This window comes from Carettochelys insculpta, chromosome 3, assembly GCF_033958435.1.
Source record: "Carettochelys insculpta isolate YL-2023 chromosome 3, ASM3395843v1, whole genome shotgun sequence".
NCBI classification, from domain to species: Eukaryota; Metazoa; Chordata; order Testudines; family Carettochelyidae; genus Carettochelys; species Carettochelys insculpta.
Genome location: NC_134139.1, coordinates 36,615,367 through 36,632,605, shown reverse-complemented (window position 1 = coordinate 36,632,605; position 17,239 = coordinate 36,615,367). Strand labels below are relative to the sequence as shown.

At 44.3% G+C, this 17,239-nt stretch overlaps 1 protein-coding gene across 3 annotated transcripts in view; it reads right to left on the bottom strand.

Annotated features, from left to right (window-relative positions):
• DYNC2LI1 (dynein cytoplasmic 2 light intermediate chain 1) overlaps nucleotides 1–15,718 on the bottom strand; it is a 65,164-nt gene extending 49,446 nt beyond the window's left edge. For 2 of the 3 annotated variants that reach the window (XM_074988534.1, XM_074988535.1), the window contains exons 1-5: nucleotides 15,644–15,718; nucleotides 13,738–13,852; nucleotides 9,014–9,048; nucleotides 8,003–8,072; nucleotides 6,224–6,312 (exon numbers count right to left, since the gene is read on the bottom strand). In XM_074988534.1, the coding sequence (XP_074844635.1) occupies nucleotides 6,224–6,312; nucleotides 8,003–8,072; nucleotides 9,014–9,048; nucleotides 13,738–13,852; nucleotides 15,644–15,714 (380 nt within the window). In that variant the 5' untranslated portion in view covers nucleotides 15,715–15,718. Of the gene's footprint in view, nucleotides 1–6,223; nucleotides 6,313–8,002; nucleotides 8,073–9,013; nucleotides 9,049–13,737; nucleotides 13,853–15,380; nucleotides 15,598–15,643 lie in introns of those variants that run through there. The other variant, XM_074988536.1, reaches the window with a different exon arrangement.
• Nucleotides 15,719–17,239: the final 1,521 nt, after the last annotated feature.

Sequence of the window (17,239 nt, the reverse complement as noted above, 5' to 3'; positions counted from 1 at the left end):
TCTCATTACATTATAACAGAATCCCGAGCAGCCAGAACAATAAATAGATGGCTCAAATAAGCCACTTCATGGTTTTCTACAAAAACTGAAGATCCAGGACATCTGCCAACAGAATAAAGCAATAAAATATCAGAACATAAACACACTAAATAAAACTTAATAACCCCAAAAGTCTTTTATGGATTTTGTTCTCTTCTTTCATGTAATTGTTTTTCTCTTTCCATTCCAAATCATTCTATTCATCATCTTTTTTCTCCTATTCTCTTTTATTACCCTTTCTCCATATTCTCCTTCTAGTCTTTATATGAAAATCTGTATCTGTTTTCTCCCAATCAATTATTCTCTTCCACACTAAACTGCCTCTTCTTGCTGCCCTTACTCCGATAATTTCTGATCCATTCCCCCTAATTCCGATCCACTTCTCTTTTCTCTGTTTTGACAAAACTTCTGTCAACAGATCACATAAAGACGCAGAGCGGATCACTCTTTTGATCTGCTCTGTAGACCGAGAGCGGACAGACTGCCCAGCTGCCTTACTAGGCGAATGGCCACCTGGAACCACAGGGTCGCAGGTCAGCATTTCCTCCAGGGAGCCCTGGAGAGAGACACCTATTCCCTGCCAATGCTGCAGGCATGCCTACCTGCTCGAGGGACAGCTGGGCTTTGACTCTCTGGGAGATACAGCTCATTCCAGCAAGCCATGGTGCCAGAGCAGCTCTCAGGCCTACGCTGGCTCAACAAAGACCTGCTTAATCACCAGGTTTACCTCCTGATGGCCGTCTTCCTCTTCCTCCCTGACGGCGAGTCTGACACCACCTTTGAGGACCTTACTGTGGCTGCCGGATGGTCACACCTGCCTATTCTCCCCGACCCCAGGCGGACAGGTGGATCTGGAGGCACTGCACTAGTTCTGACTGGTGAGATCGGCTGAGTCTGGGGCAGTGAGTTGACCAGCAACAGCACCAGAACTTTTGCATGTGGAAACTGCGTTCCTGGAGCTCTGTGCCTGGCTTGCCCATGTTCTCTGAAGGCAGGATACCCAGCTGTGGCCTGTCATCCCTGTGGTGGGCAAGCAGTTTGGTGGAGGAAGCCCACCATTGGGGCCCTCCTCATGGAGGTAAGGCACTCTTAAGCTGCAGTCCTGGAATGGGTGTAAGGGGTGTCTCACCCAAGGGGGACCCTCGGGAAGCAGGCTCAGGAGTACGATGGGTGGGGCTGAGGGGTGGAAGCCCTGTCCCTGGGGGAATTTGCCATCCCACCCTCATGCAGCCCTGCTGCCAGTGGGGTGGCCTTACAGGGGGGCTCCTGTAGAGGTCGGGGGAATGGGGGGGTGCTCCCCCCATTAGTCCCTGACATGTATGTTCTGTCCCCTCCTGCAGGTTGTGCAGGCCACCAACACCAACCTTCTGTGGTGTGTCATCTGTATGGAAGACATGGATGCAACCATGGCTGGATTCACTGCCCTGGAGCACTGATGGGACCCACAACCCGATCCAGGCCCCAGAGCATAGTGCAGTCATGTATATCAGTTGCAAGGGATACTTCTTGTTGGTGCTGCAGGCCCTGTTCGACCACCATGGTCAGTTCACCAACATTACATTGGGTGGTTGGGGCGGGCACACAACACCCACGTACTCTATAACTCCAAAAAATGAAGGCAGGCACATTTGTCCCCCATCATGAGCTGGCAGTCAGGCACATTCACATGCCACTGTGCATTGTGGGGGATGGGGCCTATCTCCTCATGCCATGGCTCTTCCCCGGCCAGCTGGTGTCCATCTGGGAACTCTTCCATGCCCACCTCAGCTGGACCAGGATGCAGGCTCAGTGAGCCTTCAGCCGCCTTAAAGCACATTTTAGGTGCTTGCTCACCTGCCTGGATGTCGGGGAGCACAACATTCCCCCAAGTTGTAGTGACATGTTGTGCCCTGCACAATGTTGTGGAGGGGGAGGGGAAGGGCTGCCTCCAATGATGGCAGGGCTGGACGCCAGCTGCGAGGGCTGTGCGTATAAGCAGCCGGGCACAGCTTCAATCTGCCAGATCCATTAGGATGGGGTACAGATTTGGGAGTCCCTGAGAGAGAGCTTCTCCCATGGACCACCGTAACCATCCACAGAGCACCCCCAGTGAGGGCTTCAGGTCCACAGCCCCACCCTGTCCCCACCACCACCTCTCCCTTCACGTGCTCACCCCTCCCCAACCTGTGCACAATAACCATGGATGAAGGTGTAGTAAACAGTGAAGTGGCTTTTACGGGGCAGGAAAAAAGAAAATTGTGCAAAAAATAAACAATGTACTTCAAAACTATTTATAACTAACTGGTGTGCAGTGAACTATTTACAGCGGGGTGGCCTTGGGACAGGGTTTGGGGGCTCAAAACATGGATAGGGTGGGAGGCTGTGAAACCGAGGGGCATCCATGGGTTTGGGGTCCCCATCAGGGCTGGGCTGGGGCCAGCTCCAAGGGGTAGGTATGGAGAAAGTGGAGCTGCAGTGGGGTCTGGACGGGCCTGGGGGGCAGGCAAAGATAGCTCACAGCCACTGAAGCAGATTCGGAATGCCCTGTAGGATGGCCAGCAGGAGCTGGGGGAAGGGGAGAAGGGCGGGGGTGACAGCCTTGGGTGGCTGGGCTATCACGTCCTGCCAGGTGCCAGTGGTGGTGTGAAAGCTGGACACAAGTTGGTCCCAGGCTTGTAACTGCCACTCCACGTCAGGTCGCAACCACCACTCCATTATCCAGGTTATCCTCCTGAGGGCAGCACTATGGTCCTGGTGGAAATCCTCCTGGATGTGCCGACAGCCCCTCCAGCTGGGGGTTCACCTTAGTAGCAGGGTGGGGCTGACTCGCCCTGGTGGCGAGGTGGGTGTGACCTGGCCCTCGGATGGTGTAGGTATAGATGAAAGGAAGACAATGAGGAGACACTGTGAGTCATTCACACAGTGCAGCCCCTAGGGCCCTGCCCCCCACCATGAGCAGCAACCACCACCCACCCCGGGCCAAGGAACTGGAATGTCCCAGGTGTAAAGCCATGTGTGGCCTGCACATGGGGGCTCCGTGGTGCCTCTGGGACCAGGCTGACTGCAGTGCTCCCACCACCCCATTCGATGGGTTAGCAGACAAGAGGGGTGTCTGGCCACAGAAGGGTCTCTTCAGGGTTGGAAGGTGAGCTGGGAGCAGCCTGGTCCTCCCTGGCACCACTCCCACATCTGCGACTTGCAGTCCTGTCTGTGGGAACAGGTGCTACCTCTCACCTGCGGGCATGCCCATGTGCCAGGTGCTGCACTCATTAGTTTGTTGGGGGTCAGGTCGGGACCCTTGCGGCCAGCCTGCTTCCCGTCATGGCAGGTGCTGGCAAAGCACCCCCTGCACTGCTGGGGCCTAGGGCTTGTCTAGCCTGCAGTGAGACTGGCAGTAGGATGGCACCAATACCCATGGGCTGTCTGCTGTGTCTGGGTGGCACACACTACCTTGCACATGGTTCCACATGCTGGGATCACAGCACAAGGTTCCACCTGAGACGGCTGGGCAACACTCACAGCATGACCCAACTGTGCCCATCTCCCATGCCCTGGGGTGTGTGACACACAGGGTACTTACTGGAGGGACCCTTGCCCAGCACCGACAAAGCCTGGGAGGTGACCTGACTGGCAGAGACTGACTGCAGGACAATGAAGAGGCTGCTCCTGGCCTCTGACGCCGTGTCTGGCTCAGGCTCTGGTTGGGGCTCAGACGTCTCCTCCTTCTCCTCCAGATGGTGCTCCAGCTGCAGTGGGAGGGCATCAAGTGCCTTGCTCATGTTGTAGCACAGCGGGCATGTATCCCCTCCCCCAAGGTAGGTGTGCAGCTCCCTGTAATAAGAGCTGGTGGCTGGTCGTGTCCCAGAGGTGAAGCTCCTTCACCTTGGCTCGTACCTGCTCCATTCTTCAGGGGGGTGGTCCCTTTTGGCCTGGGCAGTGGATATCCGAGCACAGATGAGGGCACTGCGGCACTTCACTTTGGGGTCTTGGGGCAGTCTCTTCTTCCCCCAGAGGTCCAACAAGGCCTGGACTTCAGCCCCAGTCCATAAGGGGACCTGCCTCTTGCTGCCCCAGTGTGGCTCCTAGGACCCCACAGGCTTGTCCCTCAAGGGCCCAAGGGGGTTGATGGGATCTTCTGCTCAGCCAAGGGGAATGCTGGCTGCGAGGGTACGGCTGTGACAACATGGGACACTGCAGCCTGTAGCTCTGCTGCTTCCACACCCTCAACTTCCTGCCATAGGGTTTCCTGGGCTCCCTGCGGCTTTAAGAATGGCAGGCAGGATGCAGGGGGCATAGAGCATTGATTGCTGTGAACAGGGTGACCCCTGGGGCACCTGTGCGGTGCCCTGTAGGCTTTTTCTGTCAACAGAAGACCCCCCGGAATGTCCAGACGCATGTTTTGTCGACAGAGGCATTCTTCCATGTGGCGAGTGGGGTATCGCTGTTGACAGAAGTCCTGTGTTCTACCAACTTACTGTCAACAGAATGCGCTTGGGAATGTGGGTGCTCCCCAGGGTTAGTCGACAAAGTGGCCATTTTGTTGACAAATCCCTCTATTGTAGACATGCCCCAAGAAACTCAGTCTCTTCTCCTCTTCCAAATTGCACAGGAATCACATATCGTTCTTCCTCTTCCCAAGCTGCACGAGGTCCACACCACTCCATCTTCTCATTCACTTATTTTTCTCCCTGCATAAATGATTTCTTTCTTCTTCCTATGTGAGGTTCTCCTTTCTCTCCCACTCCAATATGCTGCTCTCTCAGGCTGGCCTACACTAAGAAGTTAAGTCAACCAACCCTGAACAGTCTAGTTAAGATGACCTAATCCACAGTATAGACAGGGCTATATCAGTCTAGCTATTCTTGGGTGATTACCTATGCCAATAGGACAACCCCCCCATTGGTAAAGGTAGTGTTCTATATAGAAACAGTACAGTAGTGCAGCTGTGGTGCTGTAAAGTTTTAACTGTAGACAAGTCTGTCAAGAGGCTGACAGCAATGGGCAGCCACATTCTGTTTTCTACATCTCTTAAATTGTTTTCTCTACAGTCCAATTGAGAGCAGGCTAGGTTTCTTTTTCCTCTGTATCTCATATTCCTGCCTACATCTGAGCCATCCTCTCCACAGTACTATGTGATGAAATGAACAAAAATGTTTGTAAGTGAACAAAGGGTTAACAGGAACCCGAGAGTTCTTTTGGCCAACCTTGCTACATTGGGATGGTGTATCAGGTTTGATTTGTTAGGAGATCCACCTGGGAAGGAGCTTGGTCTTCTACATAAGAGGAAATGAAAGCTGTACAGGAGACTCAAGAGAGAGTAGTCTGCTTTTTTTCCTGAAAAGACAGGTACAAAAAGGCCATAGGGATGGCATTAATTCCTGGGGTGAGCCCTGGAAAGTTGGTGCAGGCACAGAAATGCAGTCTTGAGGGGGTCATGTTCCAGCAGCTAAAGGACTTGGGACTTCCTCAGGAGAATCCAGAGGCCTGGGAACCAGGTGAGAGGTTGTGCTAATCACAGATTACAAGAAAACAGCACAAGGCTCTTGCAGATAAGTAGCAGCCCACAGGAACAGCAGCATGTCTACAGAAGCACGCCTAGCTACTTAATACATGGTTCCCAAGACTAGAATCTCCTACAAGCTCCAAGAAAAAGGCATACAAGTCAGAGGTAATGACTACTGAGCCCAGGATAGGACTGAACATTGAACCTCAAGAATAGGATCTGAGAAATAGTCCCAGAGGGGACAGAAGCATCTTTAGTGTTGGGGTATTTTGGGAATTTTGTTTGTGTTGTTTTTGTTACCTGGAGGTTGTGGACTATATGTGACCTTGCTGGAGGGCCAAGGTGAGAAAAGAGACGACCCTGCTATGCAGTGTCCAACAATGAAGGGATGCACTGGCTGATAGGACTACCTTTCCAAATACTACCTCCTGCTATAACTGGAGAGAGAGCTGAGAAGCAGAGCGATAGGAAGGACGGAAGGAAGGAAGGAATGAATGAAGGAACGCACAGATGTTATTAATCAGTGGCAGGTGGGACATTCCTCCTTCACTAGGCATAATTGATTTTTAGCAAAAAGAACACTTTGATAAAAACTTTGAACTTATGGAATGGATTTCTCCACAGAAAAATAGCCAGAGATTAACTCTCAGTTTTCATCAAAGTAAAAATGGCTCTAATATTGTAAGGTTCTATATCACTTACCTTATGTTCTCACTAGTAATTGGTACACGAATCAAGTCCAACAATGAGGTTCCACCACCTAGTTCCCAAAAATGTGCAATGTCTTTTGGCTGCAAAACAGTTTCTTTGCATTAGAAAATGGTATTTCTATGTGACATAATCAGAAGTTTTCAACTGTTGTAACAAAAGGAACAGATATGTCCCTTATGTGCAGTGGGCACAGAATAGGAGGCTATAATATTCCGCTATTGTTTTCTGCAAGATGGGGCTTACTGAATAAATCCTAAATGACATTTCTGAACAGCATTTAGCATGCATATGACTGCTTTGATAGCCCTCTGCCCCAATTCTGAAGGATGAATAATAAAGAAATCAGTACAAGTGATAACCAATATGTATTTTATAAGCATCTGACATTTCCATTTTGCTAAAAGAAAATAGTTGATGGCACAAGGCCTGTCCCCCGAGTTATATGGCAAATTAGAAGTGCATTATGTAGTCACAATCTCTTAGGCTATTTCTACACAGGGGGGAGGGGGCACACTATTTCAGGATATGGTGGTATCTCGAAATAGCTGCCCACATCTAAGAAATGGGCCCATTGCCTCAAAACAGTTTTCAAGATAACGGGCATACTATTCTGGCATCCCTGTACTCCTCAAAACAGTGCTTCAGACAGTACCAAATGCCAAAATAGCCTATTTCAAAATCGATATTTCGAGGTTAGACTGCCATGTAGACATAGCCTTAGGGTCACTGAGGGAGTTATTGTGGACTAGGCACTACACTTCAGATTCATACCCTAGCTCATTCCACACTAACTAAGTGGCACTGAAGGATTAATGACAGCTGAACACCTTAGGTGGCAAATAGGACAGGATGTGCCCATAGGGCTTTTAGGAACATAAGACCAGATTCTCCAATGTCCTTGCATGTACACATTCTTTTACACATGTGCCAAGTAAATCCAAAGTGGCCCTGAAACACTGCGAGAGTGACTTACACCCACTTCGTATTGGTAAAAATAACTAAAAATACAATTCAATGGAGAATCGGGTCCATAAGTTGACAACCTTTCAGCTTGTCCTGAACTCCTCGGTCCCTGCCCTTGCAACCTAACTAGCTACCCCACTGCCCCATTATTTGTTAATCTGTCCTGCAATAAAGGACAAGCTTATTAGCTCAGTGTTTTTAAAAAAAGGATCAGCACGAAATAGTTAACAATGCTAATGGTTTAACTATCATTAGATTTCAGTATTGACACCAACCAAGACTGACAGGACAGTTCAGAGCTCTCCCATGATTAAGGCTGCAGCCTGACTGTAGTCATGTACCACTGCATTGGATTAAATTCAGTTCACATTTTGAAGGTTACCTTTAGACCCAGAAGGACCAAGTTGCTGGTGGTGGTGGTTTTGTTTTTTATTAAATGGGAGCCTAATCTTACTGCAGAATCCATGTAACAAGTGAAAAAAGGGGGAATTATAAATATGTACACACATGCATAATTACATCATACTTACAACCCTGCTCATGAAAGATATCAGTCTCGTTATTTGAGCAGATATGTTATAATAAACCAAAATATCACCCATTGTCAATGTGAAAGAGAAACATGCTGTAAATAAAAACATGAAATAAAAACTAGCCAAGCATTCCAAACACTGAAGTGAAATTCAAACTGACATATTTTTGGTCTTGCAGATGACTGCTGAGTTAAAAGAGAAAGTCCCTAGTTTGGTTTTACTAATACATGAGCTATACAACAAATACACTTTAGTACTTTTGTCATGTACTCACTTGGTTATGACCTTTTGCTCTTCTTCCAAAAGCATATTCCAAGGCTAATGTTGGTTTTGGAATTTCTTCCCTATCCAATGAAGAGACAGTGTATGTCACCTGCATATAGTCTTTAAGATCTTTGAATTTACTTCACATATTTTCAACATTAACTCAATCTGCTAACCAAACAGTAGGGAATTTATATTGGGTAAACAAGAACATAAAGGCTGTGTCTACACTAGCAAGTTCTTTTGGAAAATCCGGCCTGTTTTTCAAAAGAACACACAATATGTCTACACATAAAGTGTGTTCTCTCTATCTGAAATTGAAAGAACACAGCTCTTCTTCCAGAAGCCCTCTTCTGCTCCTGCATCAGGAAGAGTGCCCTCTTTCAAAAGCTTCTTTTGAAAAAAAGCATATGCAGATGCTCCACGGGCCCTTTTCTTGAAAGAGCAGTCCTCATGGCGCCAAATTTTTCTATCCCTGGCCTGTTCTTTCAAAAGAGTGGGGACTGTGTGGATATTCTCTATTGAAAGAGTGGATTGATCTTTCGATCTGCTTTTTTGTGCGTGGATGCAATCTTTCAAAAGAAGTTTTTTTGGAAGAGATATTCTGGAAAAACTTGTTTTGAAAGAGCACTGTAGTGTAAACATAGCCAAAAAGAATAACTTAAAACTTAGCAGGTGTGCTGGTTTCTTAATGAACATCAAGGGGACACAAAAGAGCAAATTTTCAAAACCGTGCATACTGTGAATGAGCTCAAGCTGCCAGGAACAACACTCTAGAAATCTGGGTCCAAATGCCAAAATGTTTTACTAACACAGAACAGATTTGTAGATAACATTAACCCCTGACAAAGCATACACCAGTAGTCAGTAGAGAGAGAACATTTAGCCTACCTGCTATTCATATTTTTACACAATAACTTTCTTTTACTGGCGCATAATATTCTCTCTAAAATGACTACAAAATATTGCTGATGATCTTATTCCCATAAATGCAAAATACTTTTCCAAATTTAACACATACCTGTCAAGACACCTTAGTATAATAGTAGTTTTTCCCTGGAAATTAAAAACAATGAAGAACACTATTGTAATGTCATTAAAGCATAAAAGTTATTTAATTGTATATACTGTAATGCTTTATTACTGGAATGATGAAAAGAATTTAGCTAAAAGCTGTAAACTTATGCAATAAATTGTAGTCTGATTATTAGAAAGTTAAGTACCTACTTTCTATCAGAATGTACTTACACTGCTATTAATATAATTGCAATAAATTGCTGGCTATGACATACAAAGCAATAGCAACAGGATACCTAAGAGCAGACAATACATTGAACAGCCTAGCCAATTGTATTAAACTGCCTAACTGCTGTTAATTGCTAATAACAACTTAATCTAATGATTAGCTTCCAGTGAAGATGTATATATCGTAACTGAGATGGAAGTAAAAAGAATGCATGAAATAACAGAGTAAAACTGCCTATCCCTGCACTATTCAGCTTCAGATTCCAAGTTAGGACAGTCTAATATTAAAAACGTCCTAGTACTTGAAAAGTTTCTTCCCTATTTGTACAGTAATCACACACTGGAATTTCAGAGACCAGTATATTTATAAATCTGTAAAATCCATTTATCTATTCTTATATAAGATTACATGTTGCATAGCGCCACTCTTCCCTGTAGTAATAATCAAACACTTACACATACCCCTCAATTCACTTAAAGATAAAAAGGTAGGTACTGCCTTATTTATATTTCCATCAGTTATCAAGAAAAAAGTGGGGAGAAAGAGAAGCTATGGAATAATGGAGACTTGGTGGGACAACTCATATGAGTGGAGCACTGTCGTGGAAGGCTATAAACTGTTCTGGAAGGACAGGCAGAGGAGGAAAGGTGGAGGAGTTGCATTGTATGTTAGCGAGCAGAAAGACTGCTCAGAGATCCCATATAAAATAGGAGAAAAGTTTGTTGAGAGTCTCTGAGTTAAGTTTAGAGGTGGAAGTAACAAGGGTTAGGGTGTGGTGGGTGTCTACGATAGACCAGCAGATTAGGTAGAAGAGTTAAATGAGGTTTTCTTTGGACAATTACTGGAAGCTGCCAGATCACAGACCCTGGTTCTCATAGGGGACTTCAAACACTCAGATATCTGCTGGGAAGCCAATACAGAAGTACACAGAAAATCTAGGAAGTTTTTGGAGAATGTTGAGGACAACTTCCTGGTGCAAGCACTGAAGAAACCAAATGGGCCATGCTCAGCTTGACCTGCAGTTCACACACAGGGAAGAATTGATAAGGGAAGTAAATATGGGTGGTGACCTAGGCAGAAGTGATCATAAGATGGTCAAGTTCAGGATCCTGACCAAAGAAAGAAAAGAGATCAGCAGAATACGGACCCTGGACCCCAGAAAAACAGATTTTGACTCCTTCAGAGAATTGATGGGCAAGATCCTCTGGGAAGCTAACATGAGGGGGAAAGGAGTCCAGGAAAGCTGGCAGCATTTTAAAGAATCCCTACAGGAAGCACAGGAACATACCACCCCAATGTACAGTAAGAAAAGCAAATATATTAAGAGACTAGTTTGGCTTAATACAGAAATCTTTAGCGAGCTTAAACATAAAAAAGAAGCTTACAAGAAGTGGAAGCTTCGACAGATGACTAGGGAAGAATATAAATACATTGCTTGAACAAATACGGTTACAATCATGAATGCCAAAGCACAACTGGAGTTGCAGCTAGCAAGGGACGCGAAAGGCAACAAAAAAGGTTTCTACAGGCATGTTAGTAACAAGAAAGAGGTCAGGGAAGGTATGGGACCATTACTGAAAGGGGAGGACAACCTAGTGACAGATGATGTTGAAAAAGCTGAAATACTGAATGGCCTACGTTCTTTGTTTCTAGGTGTATGCATTCAGATGTTTTGAAATATACGTTGTTTGCTTGTGCCCAGCAACCCAAGTGATTCAAATCACTCTGTATACATAAACTTTCCTCTTCATTATTTATCACTTCCCCAATTTTTATGTGATCTGCAAAATTTATCAGGGGTGATTTCATGTTTTTTCAAGGTCATTAATAAAAATCATAATTACTGTATGGATGAAAAACTGAGCACTACAGGATCTCATTAAAAATACACTTGATCAATGACGATTTCACATTACAGTTACATTCTGAGATCCACCAGCTAGCAATCGATTTAAGGTATGCTCCATTAATTTTATATCATTCCAGTTTTTTAAACAAAACGTCATGAGATATCAAGTAAAACAATTTACATAAGTCTATGTATACTGCATCACCACTATTACCTTTATCAATCAAACTTGTAATCTCATAAAAAAAGATATCAAGTTAGTATGACAGGATCTATTTTCCATAAACCCTTGTTGATTGGCATTAATTATATTACCTTCCTTTAGTTCTTTATTAACTGAATCTATATCAGAACTCCATTATCTTGCTTAGGTTTGATATTTGACTGACAGGCTCATAATTACTCAAGAATCCCATTGCACAGCAAAGGTGTGTGGCCTCCCTCCCGGCCTGATGGGCAAGAATCATCCTCTGCTCCTGGTGGGCAGAGCCATGTAAGCTATGGATACCTGCTGGAAGCAGAGAGGTGGGACAGGAAGTTTCAAAGGCAGACATTGCAGGTCAGTGGAGCCAGAGCAGTCAAAGGAGATAGACGCTCACTGCCCACTGCTAGGACCTGCACACAAGAGGGGCGTCTTGAGCACCAAGGACTTGAAGGGACTGTTGCGTATGCCAGCTGATAAGGACACTGAAAGCTGCTGGGATTAGTGTGGACCGTATACCCTGGGGAAACAGAGTAACTGCATGAAATAATCCCTACAAGGGGATTGTGGAAATAGCCCAGGGAAACCAAAGAGTAGTTTGCAGTTGCGGAGCCCTCTGCCACTGTGTGGTCCCTGGGGCTTGATCTGATGTGGTGGAGTGGGTCTGAGTCCTCCTACTCCCTAGGGCCACCCTACCCTTGGGGTGACCACCTATCTGTCTTTGGCCAAGAGGCCTGCATTTGTTTGCCACCTGCCTGAGTCAAGACATCAGCCTGCAGGCTGCTTGGTGTTCTGCCCTGCCTCTCTGGAATATTTCTGGCTCCACTCTGTCTTTGAGGGCCAGGGTCTCTGTGGCTTCTAATTCCCCTGTAAGACTACCTTACAGAGATACAAAAGTAAAGAGCTGTAACTTCCCCAAGGCCCTCTATATTGGCACATCATTAACTTTCTTCCAGTCTTCTGGGATTTTGCCAGTGTTCAATGACTTATTGAAAAGCAACAGTAATGGTCCAGCCATCTCCTCAGATAGCTCTTTTAATATTCTTGGATGCGAGATATCTACACCAACTGATTTTAAAAAGTTTAGCTTTAGTAGTTATTGTTTACCATATTCTTTAAGATATTGGTGGAATGGAAACAGGGCCATCCTTAGGCATATGCAGCATACATAGGACAGCACTGATGCTCCAAATATATTGGTCCCATATTCTATGAATGTCCAGGGATGGGATGTTAAACCATGGGACTGGGGGGCAGAGAGCATAAGAGAATTGGGAAGGCCAGTAGGTGCGGTGCTGGGCAGTGTAGGGCATCAGCACTGGCAGGGCGAGCCCTGAATGGAAAGACTGATGCTTTGTGAGTACATAATCTGCCTTATCCCAAATATAAAACAAACATTTATTGAACATTTATCCAATATTACTGATAATTCTACCATTTCCATCTAGTAATGGACCAATACCATTGTTAGGATTCTTTTTGTTCCTGGTATACTTTAAATATGCCTTACAGTCCTTAACTCTGCCAGTCATAGATGTTTCCTAGCATCCCTTTATTTCCTGTATTAATTTTCCCCAATTCTCATATTCTGATATATACTCTTTACTATCAACTTCCCCTTTCTTCCATTTGTCTTCATTATTTTAGTTAACTTGTTTTTTCCCTCTAAATCAGATTGCTTTTTAAACTAACACAGCTTTCCTTCCTCACTGTGGCTTTTGGGGCACCTAGAAAAGTGTTCTTAAAACAATTCCCAATTATTATACACATTTTTCTAATTAAGTTCTCTTGGCTTATTTGGCTCATGATTGTTTTCAGCTCTGTGAAGCTGGCCCTTTTAAAATAGTACACATATCTTATTGGTCTGGACTTTGTTGCACATATTAATGTGATTCAGTCACAATTACTTATACTTAAATTCCATTTCATTTTATTTTTTAGGTCTGTAATCAGTTTTTCTTTATCTCACAAGATGCAGAGCAACATAGAATTGCTCCATGATGCAAGCCTTACTTGTTGAGTTAAACTGATTATCACTGGTCTTGAATTTGATTTTAATAATTGGCATCCCTTGGTCAATTAAAGCTTTGCATAGATACCCTACATGATCAGATATCAGAACCTGAAAAGTAGGACTGCATTTCTGCCTCCTGTTTTTTAAATGAAACTACACTTGCTATGTTCATTCAGCAATGAGTATGAGTGGCTATAGTGTGGCTCATTCCTAACACACAAGCAAGATTGTGACAGAATAAAAGGCATACAATATTATGAAACATTTTAAATTGTTCTGCACATGAGAACCTGACCTCTGCACAGATTAACATTGGGAAGGATTTTTTGTTTCTGCAATGGATATGGTATTGAATATACTTGATGTTTTCAGTGATTTACAAATTTTTTCAATGAAAGAACAGCAATCACATAAAATAAAGCATTTAGTGTTACCCCATTTTTGTTTCCCATAAAGAGTAGAGATTTTTCCCAAACTTCCATTCCATCTCCATTGCCTTCAAGCTTTTTTTTCTCCACTTCAGCTTTAGAAATATCCCACAGAGTATCGCTAACAGAGAAAACAAAGTAAGATATCATCATAGAAAAATACTCTTCTCTTGAACACATACAGTATTTTCCACTACTGTCTGAAAGGACAAGTAAAGGTTTTTAATATATTTCCTCTATATAGCAATACATCCTTGATCAGAACTAGCTATGCTTCAATAAGGAAACTCCCCTTAAATACCACAGATAAATATGTGGAAGAGACAGGCATGATAGCAAATTCTAGACTGGCAAAATCTCATATTTTTAGGTGACAAACTCTCTCTCATTTTGGGAGCAATTTCAAGACAGCTTAATAGACTGTTTCTCTGACACGTAAGGCTTTTGCTGTGTGTTTCAGTAAAACGAACACCATTTTGCTAATGTTTTATTACTTCCAATGCCAGTAGTAACACTTCTGCCAAGCAACAGTTGTGCACGTAGCCACATACCCACACTATCACAAATTAAGCTAATGCAGATAACAATTGCAGTGACAACAGTGCAACATAGGCAGCATAAGCCCAGAATGGACCCTAATACATACTCATTCGCCACTCCGAAACCTATGCTGCACAGTCCTCATTACTAGCACTACCTCCACTAGCTGGATTCAAGCTGGCTTCCGAGATCTAGCCTGGGCAGACCTATTCCCACACTAAGACAACATCTATACTTAATGGAGAAGATCGACAGCTCCAGGTCGCTCTTCCGGAGTACTGTTTTGCACATGCATGAACAGTGTGTTCCAGGGTCAACGTTAACCCTGGAACTTCACCTAAGCTGCATGGTAGTAAGGAAGGTCGACAGGAGAGCACTTCTGTCTATCTGCTGGGCAGACAGGAACAGAAGTCAACAGCTGCAAAGTGGATTTCTGGAACACAATTGGCATACCAAAAATCACACAGCAACTGTCGACCTTCAAGTAAGTCTAGATGCAGTCTTAGGGTATGTCTTCCCTATCTGGAAGATTGATTTCACGCACCTAGTAGGGAAGCACAAAATTACTCTAGGTTCAACAGGCGACCCCCTCCCTGTACTCAATATTGTTCGAAGCAAAGGGCATCAATGAGAAGGTTTCTTCTGTCAACCTTCCTCTGTGTGGGTGGCCAGGTAAGTCAATTGTAGAAAAGTTGAGTCCAGCTATGTAACTGCCATAGCTAGAATTACGTATCTACAATTGACTTTAGTGACCAGTGTAGACCTCACCTAAATAGTTAAGCATAGTTTCAAAAAGAGCTGAAGCAATCTGTATATATATAATGCTTAACCGTGGGTTTTCTGGAAACCTTGCAGGTGTTTTAGTAGCTCCTACTCAAAGTGTGGGGCCCTGGCAGCAAAAGGCGCCCATGCTCCCATTTCTGCAAGGCACAGAGACCTACGTTTTCCAAAGACAAGTAACCTCTGGGGGGACGCCCTAAGGCAGCCAGCCTGGGGAGTTCCGTCCCCCACTGGTCGCCCCACCCGGCCGTCGCTCATCCTGGACACCTAGGCCGGGCAGACCTAGCTGTCGTTCGCAGACACCTCCCTCGGGGCCGGCGCGCGCTTACCGCCCCTCTGCCCGGGCGGGAGGCCCCGGGCGGCAGCTCCAACTCGGTCATTTCACTCTTGCAGCTCCACAGCGCCAACCTCCGGCGCCCGGGGTTGGCAGCGGGATCCAACAGGGCGCACAGGCGGGCGGGAGCCCAGGGCTCCCGCAACCGGTCCCCGAGCGGAGCGAGTCCCTGGATCTGGCACGGCGGGTGAGTGCGGCAGCAGTGACATCCCAGCCCCGAATATTGGCAGGCCAGGACGGCAGGGGCCACCACTTTACCTGGGTTTGGGCATCGCTGCTCCGCTGCGGCCCGTGGGCGGTCTGACCGCAGGCCCAGCTCCGGTCACCATGGAAATCACGCAGCTACTAACGCCATGGGGCACAGGAGCATCATGGGGGTTGTAGTTCCGTGTGTGGAGAGCCCTTCCCTCTCTTTCAGATGGGGGCCTCGCGCAGCAGGGATTCCTACACCCCTGGATTCTGTGTAACCCCCCAGAACTTCCCCAACGCCCCGCAGGGATCACCTCGTTACATGCAGTGTTGGCAGTTTAGTCCTTGGTTGGAAATTTGCCTTGAAATTGACCGGTCAATACACACTTTAAAAGCATATAAGGTCAGCGTATGAGCAAATACTTGCGCCTGCAAAAGTGTAATGGGTTTGAAAAATGTGAACAAAGTCTAGCTTTCTCACAGTGATTGAACAGATATTTGGACTCAAAGAGTTAAAGCTTTATAATCATTAAAATATAAATGGTAAATATCATATGCCAAAATATACAGAGTAAATAGTCTTAAATCAAACTCTTCAGTTCTCAAGAAGCATTTTTATTTGCCTATCTGTAAATCACTATTATCAATAGAAATATTTTATTGGCTTTGTGTGTTCAGTGAAATCAATGTTTACAAACATTTCCTGGTAAAAATCTAATGCTTCCAAGTCTACATAAATAGCAGTAGCCTTGTTTTTAGCTTAATGTTATCTAAGTCTTAGAAAGATTTTTTTTCCCCTGATGCTTAAACCTCCTGGTTCACAAGATTACATCCTAACACCCGAATAAGTGAAATAAGTACACAGGATAACATCCTAGCAATGGAATGTGTGAAATAAGTGCTTTTACATAGTTTTAATTCTAAATCTTTATTTGAAAAATAGAACGTGAAAAAATGTTATAATTTTTCATAAAACATTGTTCTCTAGTAGAAAGAGATATATACAGTACTTCACTTTTTAACAATAACAAAAATACCAAACAAAAATTTTCTAGCAGTTGTATAGAACTAGCGCATCATTTAAGGAAATAATTGATTTTTCTTAACCATGATTCTGTGATTTATGTGGTTATGTAAAACATAAACATTGTTTTCCTTACATTAAAATTGTATTTTTAGTTTAATTTTACCAACTTTTAATGACATGTAAGATATAGTAGGTTTAGCAAAAGGCTTCAGTAGCTTAAATTTCTTTGTTTCCACTATGTTGTTAGGAGCCATAAAGCTTACATGACTTGACATTTAAAAAATTAAAAACAATATAAAACACATGTCATTTTGCTGGGTTTGCATAAGATTCTGACAAATCTCTTTCGTAGTACCCTTATCTTTAGAAGGTTTTAAAATGATATAAAAATACCTTATACAAAAAAATGTGTGCTAAATAAACTTAAGAATAAATACAAAAACTCCATACCAATTAAATATGCAGAAAATACTAATGTGTGGTGAGAATTACAGGTTACATTACAACTTATTGATGAATTACACATGCAAATATTGTTTTTCCAGTAGGTTCTGTAATATATACTAGAGATTTTTAGATGGCCAGGTTATTCCATTCTTTTATAAAATGTTTATTTTTGTATTAAATAAACTAATTTC